General features: G+C 42.2%; 1 protein-coding gene across 1 annotated transcript; it reads left to right on the forward strand.

Annotated features, from left to right (window-relative positions):
* Nucleotides 1-4,609: 4,609 nt before the first annotated feature.
* Nucleotides 4,610-8,595, forward strand: LOC147999212 (disks large homolog 5-like). The gene is made up of 6 exons (XM_087596338.1): nucleotides 4,610-4,776; nucleotides 5,809-5,968; nucleotides 6,437-6,580; nucleotides 7,213-7,379; nucleotides 8,101-8,206; nucleotides 8,325-8,595. The coding sequence occupies exons 1-5, from the start codon at nucleotides 4,650-4,652 to the stop codon at nucleotides 8,163-8,165; spliced, it is 663 nt and encodes a 220-aa protein (XP_087452464.1). The 5' UTR covers nucleotides 4,610-4,649; the 3' UTR covers nucleotides 8,166-8,206; nucleotides 8,325-8,595.
* Nucleotides 8,596-9,244: the final 649 nt, after the last annotated feature.

The raw sequence follows: 9,244 nt of genomic DNA on the forward strand, positions 1-9,244 counted from the left end.
TCATGCCTCAGACGTCTCTGAGTGCTGGGTGACAGGTATGCACCACTCTTAAGTCCTGCCACTGGGACAAGAGTGAGCAGAGCCAGCTCTGAAGCACACACTTTGCTGGTGTCAGTGATGACTGACTTATGATCCTGTCTTCCTTACCCATGGCCCTTCTCCTTGGTGCATGCCATCCTTCCTCCCTGTGACTCATGGGGACACCAAGCCTGAGGATGTCAGGAAGAAGTTTACTTACTTCACTGGGTTGGAGGCTGTTAGGTTCCTGCGTCAGTAGGTGAGATTCAAGCTAGAAGGTTTGTGGCATGAGAAACGGGAACAGAACTGGAATGGCAGGAACAATTGTCACCTGGCTCTGAGAAGACCAGGTGGGCAGAAACTCATCGTTGGGCAGGTAGTGAGCTCAAGTCCAGGCTGGGCATTGCTCAGCACATGTGAACAGGTGTGCTTACATGGACATGTGTTTCCCCCACATGGTCACCACTTATCCAGGCACGGTGAATACTCCAAGGAGCTTTTTATGTTTTATGTTTATGTTATGGTGTTTGTGTGTCCATACATACATATACACACATACATTCGTACATATACACGAATACATGTACATGAAAACACATGCATATACATGACTATACACATTCATGCTCACACACACATATATACACACCTACATGCATACACACATACACACACATACACACACATACACACATACACACATACATGCATACACACATACACATATACATACACACATACACACACATACAATACATATACACACATACAAATACACCTATACACACATATAGACAGACATATACACACATATACATATACACGTATACACATACATGCCTACACACATTCATATCCACACGTACATACAGACATATACATATATACTCACATACATGTAAGCACATGAGTGGAAGCCAGAGGACAGCTTGGCCCTTGTTTCTCTCCTTTTTACCACGTGGGTCCTGGGGATTGAGTCAAGCTCATCAGACTTGACAGCAAGCCCCTTTAACTGTAAAGCCCTCTCATTGGCTGCCAGTTGCCTCTTTCCACAAATTCTATCCATGGTGGGATGTTTAGAGATGTTATTCTCATGATTCCTTCAGCAATAGTGCAGACATCATTTACACTGCATTAGGAGTTATAATTCATGTAGATGTCAGGAGAGCTGGAGGCGTGGATCAAGAAGAGAGCCCACTTTCAATGTCATTATGTGGTATTGCCTTAGGCCCTTTTATACACTCCCCTGGCTTTGTCTGAGTATATGTTTGAGGTCTCTCTATGACTGTGCAAAGAAGTAAGAGATAGGGCTGGGCCACAAAATAGGAAAGTACTTGTTCATTCAAAAACAAAAACAAAAAACAAACAAACAAACAAACAAAAATAGCTCTAGGGTTAAATATTGGTGCTAGTGCTGAACTACACAGCCAGAAGGTATTTTTCTAAGTAAATAACACAATATCGGGGATGACAATATGATCAAATATCCTTCAACATAAGTTTGCAATGCTACCTACATTTTATAAATCAAATCTGACCACCGTTTTGGTTGTTTCCAATCATGTCTGAGTGCATCATCACGGGAATCCCAAGGAAAATCAGAAATGGGTTCTTGAAGCTGTTGCACAGGGCCAGTATAGACCTAAATACCACAGAGGAAACCTTGATTCTTATCTCAAGGGATCATTCACCATCCCTCTTGTCACATAACTTATGACAAGACATCACCTTTCCTAAACTTAGCCTTTTTCCCAAGTGCTGCAGAAGGGAAGATCTGGTGTCAAGGGGTCTGGATTCAAACCACAGGAACACTGAATTCATTTAAATAGGTGTAGTTTATTACTGCACACACCAATACAGTTCAACCAGAGCAACAGCTCACAACTGTGTACTGGACATTGCTAGGCCCTGCTCATTGCAAAATCCACATGGGCTCATGCACGAGTGTTGGAAATGCTTCGGTCTATGGGCCCTGACTCAGGCCATTTTACACATAATTGTTCCAATTTTCCTTGAATCTATTGGGTCCTATGTGAAGAATACACTTGGGGAACTTGTTAAGATTAACAAACCTCATAACATACAGAACATAACAGGGTATGTGACCAGCACCACACAGTTCAACGTCAGAGTTTTTTGTTCTTTGTTAGTGTTTTTCTTGGCATCCATGATGTGGACGCGTATTACAGAACAATAGGAAAGAGCTGGCTGCTGTGTAGCAAATTCACTGCTATTAAGGTAGGTATGGGGGCAAGACCTCAGCAGTAGCCCTTAAGATGGGAAGGAGATGATGTGTTTGATAACTGAAAGGAGCTGCCTCAGCTGTGTTTCTCTGCCTGCTCAGTGCCCATTCAACATCACTCTGTCCCTGAAGAGGAACTCAAGGTCTGCCCCCTGCTGCCTGTGAGCCAGGAAGAGGCACAGAAAGGCAAGGCCACAGCACTGGTTTCCAATCCCTCAGTAATGCTGGATTTCCAATAATGTACTTGTATACACAAATACACTGTGGTAAGTTGCAATAGATACTAATCATTTCTCACATAGGGCAGCAGTTGATTGACTACAACTAATTCTATTAAAAAAAAGAAACCTGGCTCTTGTAGAAATATACAAAGAAATATCTAGGATGGTGGGGGATGAATTCTGCCATGGACTGGACTCGTGGAAGTGGGGTTGGGAGAAAGATGCTGGTTAAATAGCCCACCAGGTTCACATTGTGTCAACTTGATTTAATCTAAGGACAAAGAAGTGGAGTATCTCTGATGGCTTTCTTCTAGTCCCTTTAAAGCATCACTGGGGTTTGAACTCAGAACTTCACACTTCTTGATGGGGCAACTACACTCAAGGAAGCTTAAGATTTTCATAGGCACAGTATTATGCTATATATACAGAGTAGATAATACTAAGATGTTCAGATGGTGATGTCCATTTGATGCACTCTTAATGTGCACCTAAAAAAAGTGAGATCAAGGTCCTTAAAATAGAAAGATTAGTTCCAGTTTTTTTCTACCATTCCAAACAGAACGACTGGTAGGGAGAGAATGGTAAATAATCGAGAATTTGTAGATAATGCTTTGAATGAAGTGTGGATTTCTGTGCTGGTTTAAAACAGGGTCTCAAGTATCACATGTTGCCCTCTACCTGGCTGGCCAGGATCACTTTGAGCTCAGATAAACCTCCTTTCACTTTGTAATAAATAGGCTTATAAGAGTGGCCTCGAAGGACTGTGCAGACAGTATTAGCCTTTGACAGTTGAGGTGTGTAACCCACAACTATAGTTTTAGCCATGTTTTTCCATGTCTACCAGCTATTTCAGATTGTTGCTGTTATATGCCTGACAATCAAGGATGCAGAAAAATAACCTGATACAGAGTAAGGACATAGTGATCACATCTTTGCCTCTTCCGTACGTTCTGGATGAGGTTTGTTAAAATTCCAATATTGCAAAAAGCTTTATATAGGGCCCATCACATTAAGGGTCACTATGCACTGTTCTATCTAAAATGGTCTAATCAGAACTGACTCCCATATAACACATCCTGCAATCCTCATATGAGAAGCTTGAGCTTTTAGTTTTGACTTTTTCTTTTCTCGTATTTTCTTATTTTTTGCTATATAAGTTGAGACAAAGATAGTTAAGGCCATGAATTTGCCCCCAAAATTTGAACTACGGATGTGATCAATCAGTGTTAGTGGGTGCATTCTTTAAAGTATTCATTTTTTTACTATGATAGATGCTTTTGTGTTTGGTGGGGTGGCCATTTCCCAGTGTACAGGTGCTGGGACCTTGCTCTATCCACTTAATGATGTTTATAGCCTCATTTTAGACGTTTCTGTGCCACCCTCTATATCTCTTGTGTATTTTATTTTTCTGATAAAAGCTCAAGGTATATCTTACTCAGGCCTGTGAGCAGTGCTCCTTTGGCGACATTGGTGCAAAGAGCAGAACCCCACAAGCAGCATGAGGTTCCCTTCACTGGTGTCTCCAATATTGCATTTTCCTCTGCCAACTGGTCTCCACACTTTTCCTAGCACCATAAAGACTTCAACTCCTTCTCCTAAGGAATTTTCTGGCAATTGTCGATTGCTAAGCACATGACTTCATGAGTGTTCCCCTAATACACACGCATGTTGTAACCTACCATGCAGACTATTTCTTGATGTGATATAAAGCACCTGTACATAATGAGACAGGAGAACTTTTGAGTGCATATTCAAACTGGTGTGAAATATCAGGAAGTTTTAATGGCTTACATTGGTGAATGTGGACAATTTGAGTTAGTGAGACATTTTTTGGGCAAGATTTGAAAGGAAACATTCATTTAGATGCATAGGAATTACTAAGGTTTTTTATAATCAAGCCTTGAGGAAAATTTGGCTTTGGAAGCAGGAGATGCTCAGTGGCTCTGCCCCAGGAAAGTCTCCTGGAAAGGGCACCTCTGCTTATGCTCAGTACAGGGAGAACATTAGCAGGGATGCAAAGTCTGCTCCCCATGATATCTGCTGTCCCTTCTTGGACATTCTATTGTCTCCTAGAGAGTTCTGGCATCCTCTGTGATGTCACCAGTGTTGTAGTGACAACCAGTGCCCTAGTTTCTCTCAGTCTGAGTCTGGCGGTTACAAGCTAAGACATGTTTTCCCGTCTTCGAAAGCGTTTTGGGAGGGGGAACGTCGATTCTGGAGAGACTAGAGTGAAGGAGTCTGGCCTTTCGTCTCAAAGTAATGATGGACAAAGACAGCACTTCTGGGGAATGTGGAGTAAGTTCTGGGCAGTGTATTTTGAGCTTCCTGCCAGGGTGGCTGCAGGCTTAAGCTGACCTTTCTAGCAATGGGCCACAACAACTGGAGCATCTGAACAGGAATTGAATTTCCATGAATATCACAATTCCTTAAAGTCAAGGATTTCAGAACTTTAGTTTCCCCATCCCCACAGGGAGAATATGGTAAGGCCAATGCTATTATACTGTGAACTTCTGGTCTTTACTTTTCAGATCATTTGTTCTGTTACATTGATATAATAACACCATCAGTAGTCATGGAGGGTCCACCTTTTCTGAGTTTAGACAGGGCAGCAATGTATTTCACTATCATTGCTTCTTTAAATACAGTGGGTATCTGACAGTAGTAACAGGGAGAGATTGTGCTCCAGGCAATAACCTTATGTTCTTAGACCTTCTCTGATTTCTTCTAACTGGAAGGGTCATCGTTAGCTTTATATATTAGAGATGTGTGTTACAAACTTGTTTCTAAAATACCAAAACTATTTGGAACGTGTAGACCAAGATTCAGCCTGTAAACTATTCGCACTTCTGGGGCATTTGGTATTTCACATAGGGACACTGATAAGTCTGTTGAACATATCCTCCCTGGAAATGCGTTTTAAATCCAAAGTTGTTGGCTTAGAGTATCAGGGTAGGACATCTGAGTGTCTCCAATCACTCAAGTTTTATGGATGGTGAATTTATCATCTGAGTTCTGAAGCCACAGGAGTGAGGGTCCTGAAACCAAGCTGTACCCTGTTCAGCTGATAATAATCCTGGAGAAGCCATCTCCGTGGTACATGTAAGCACCTGATGTCCGGCATAGGGAACACCTGGCTGCTTACATCTCTTGGTCTCGATAGAGTAGTGGGAGAACTGAGATCCACTGAGGAGGTCTCTTAAGCATAGACCAATCGCCTAGCAGTGACACTGGGTTCATGGCTTGTTCTCCTGTTTAGGCCTCACTGAGGTCTATGAACACTCTATGCATTGTCCCCATGCAGGTTCACTTGTGTTCTTCTACCTACAGACGCTGGGAGAGAAACATCATCCCAAGGAACTGACCTAAGCAAGAATCAGGCCATGAAGGAAAAGGAGAGGCTGATTAAAGAGCTGCAGCTCATTACCGAGGAGAGAAATGACCTGAGAGATCGCCTGAGGTTTCTGACAGAGAGATCCATGAAGAACAGGTATGAATCACTCCAAATGCTCTTGTTTCATTCCTGGGTCTGCAAGGTCACCTTTTTCTTATCCTATTAAGGTTTTGGGTTCTAGAAAGCTGTGCCTCCCTAACCACCCTGTGCTAAACCTCACCTCCCATATAGTGGAGATTCAGAACCTGACCCTTCCTGAGGAGTGAGATTGAAAATGGACTCATCTGCTTCCATTTATTTAAAAGCATAACTTGTGGTCTGAATGAAGAATTCAGGGATAAAGTCAGGGAGAGTGAGTTCCCAGTGTGCATTTGCAAAGCCCTTGACAGCTGGTGGCTTTGCAAGATTGTAATTGCAGTGAGTTTCTGGTGAGTCTCTGTACTTGCTAGGCAGGGGACTGAGTGCTGGAAGATCCAGGCAGCAGGCTGGGGTAATATAGGACACACCCTGAGTTCATATATTCCTAAATGCCGATGTTCATTGTATTCTATCATTTGGGGCCAGGCCACACTTCAGGCCAAATCCATATTATGAAGACCTGGAGAGAATGGAGGAGGCGGTCATGTCAATTCTGCACAACTTAGAGATGGAGAACACTGAGGTCCATGAGAACAACCATAAGCTGAAGAAGGAGATTACCTTCTCTAGGTAAGTCCTGGTCAGAAAGGCTATCACTTGTGGAATGGCCATTTCTGACTTTCTTTGTTCTGGATTGGACGGTCTTCAGCTCTGGTTCTATCTCTTGTGCTATTTACCCATCAGTGTTCCAGGGTCATTAGGACTCAGTTTTCAGTTCCACAAAAGAGTGTTCCTCATCCCAGGATTGTCTAGGCATCTTCAGAAGGCTCTAGATAGAACAGTACTGATTGAAGTCAGCAGAAGGTTATTAGGCTGACCTGGACCTATGGTGTCACACCAGGTTTTACAAAACTCAGTGCGTGGACCACATGGTTAGCATGACCTTCTCTTTGTTCTACTTACCTCCTTTGAGGGTGTTGGCCCACTACTAATTGATGTTGCCCCCATGCATTGTGCTTTCATGGATAGTTGTAGATCCATGTTCTTTCTCAGAGGTGTGGACACTAATTGGTGTCAGGCCAAGCAAGCAATTTATTCTTCCCTGAATTAACTCTTTATGTTTTGTGCAGCAGCCTTATATGTATCAAGATGCATTTTATTAAGTCTTCATGGGTATGTGGGACCTGGTAGAGTTTTGGGACTTGGGAGTAGGAATGGGAGAAAGGAGCAGCATGATCTTACTATGCAGACTGTATTTCCAGAAACCTGCTCAGCCAGCTCCTGATGGAAAACACATGTAGGAAGAAGTTGGTCCCACTGAAGCAGGAGAGCAAGGAGGTACATCTTGATTGTGCACTGAACCAGAAATATTTGGTTGACTTCAACAAGAAAGATAAAGACCATCAACGGCCAGAACCAGCATTATCAGGTAGGGACGAGCAGATGTGTTAGCTTAACAATATCTGATAAAATTTGCCAATTTGATACATCTTTGCTCTCTCCTACCACCTTTCTAATTTACACTCACAACCAGCCAACCACCTCATGTAATGGAATTGTTCATTGCTCTGCCTATGCACAAGTATTCTGGGAAGTTAACCACTTTTCAGAAACTGAATTATTGTGCAAGCATATTTTGCTGCTCTTTTTGAAGCTGCAGTCTAGAAATGGTGACAGATGAATAACATATCATATTATTGCATATCCATGTGATACATTGGATCCTATGTAGAGTTTTGAACAAGTTCTTGGTTCTTTGACAAATGACAATCTGTGGTCATGCGACTTCTTGTGTAGGAAGCACCTTTCCGGGATAAGAACCAAGTGCAAATGTCAAATTAGTACTTGTCATTGGCTTTAACCTTGGTGACATATGGACATCTCCTTTCTTCCTGCAACCCAATGAGGTTCCTTCCATTGCCCTGTTCTTGGTTTGCACTGGTATAAGTCTGGGTCCCATATTGTCAGCCCACATTACTGTGAGGCTCTCTGGAGATTTTGCCCTGCCCGCAGAGTTAGCAACAATGATATCACTTAAAATGTCCATGTTGACTATCCAATAGAACTGAGGTGGTAGAAGGCAGCATTCTGACAGCTGGCTTGCATTTCCCCACCAAATCAGTGTCTGAAAAACTGCCTTCCTTTCCCAGGTCTCAGAAAGTGCAAGAGAGCTGGAATTGGACACACCCCAGTAAGAGAGCTTCCTGAAGAATAAGTTGCTTTCTCAGGAGTCCCTGATGACCAACATCCTGAATGGTAACAACATTTTTTGGATGTGTATTCATCCTCTGAGTTAATTTGTCATTTCTTAGAGACCCTAAATTCATATACCACTAAGCCAGCCTGACTGATTGAGGTCTTACTTTCTTCTCAGAAAACAGCACTTGAGAGACAACTTGGGGGACCGCCTTTCATTATGTGTGCTAGAGGAGAAACAGCAATACATCTGTGCTTCTACATGTTCGTTAAGAATATGCTTTTAGAAATATTTTTGTTATGATTTTAATTGAAGTTTTCTTTTTGTTGTTTCATATTTATATCTTCTTGTTACTATTTTTACTTTCAAATATTTTTAAATATTTTTATTCATGTTAATCTTGTTTTGTTGTAAAAATGTATTTGTTATGAATAAAAATTGAATTCTATCTCTTGACTCTTAAGACCATCATTCTTACTCAATGGTTCTGTCCCCTCCTGTGGACCTAGAACTGACAGCTACAGATGGATCTCTGCATGTTCCATGGATCCTGGGCTAATAAGTGAATTCAAAGTCACCAAGGGGTACCCAGTGTGATAGTGTCTTTTGTGAGGATAATGTGGCTGTGTCTCAGACACACACTTTGTGATGTAATCACTGACACACTTTACTCAATTGTTAGGGTCCATGTGGTTCTTCTGAGAGAGCAGCAGATGCTCTACCCTGTGAGTCATCACCACAGCTCCTGCAGGTAGCTTTTGTTATTCCACATGAGGTGCTGTATTAGGTGGACAGGATCACCTCCAATTAAATAGAGAGATCTCAGGAGATGTGTGTTCACAGGGAACTTACTGAGCTGTTCGTGTTCAACGTGTTAGGTTGTCAGGCATCCCTACAGGGCTCTGGTGTTCCCACTGCTCATTGTGGGTCAGCATCATCCTCCAGCATCACTTAGTGTCCATATTAGAGCAGATCTTTCACCTAATATCAATGATGACCATATGTATTATGCAAATCTGATAAAATACAGAATAGAAACTAGCTTCTTGTAGGCCAGATTGGCTTTAGTAGTCACATGGATGTGATCAATCAGTGTT

This window comes from Rattus norvegicus, chromosome 19, assembly GCF_021556685.1.
Source record: "Rattus norvegicus strain SHRSP/BbbUtx chromosome 19, alternate assembly SHRSP_T2T, whole genome shotgun sequence".
Taxonomy (NCBI): Eukaryota; Metazoa; Chordata; class Mammalia; order Rodentia; family Muridae; genus Rattus; species Rattus norvegicus.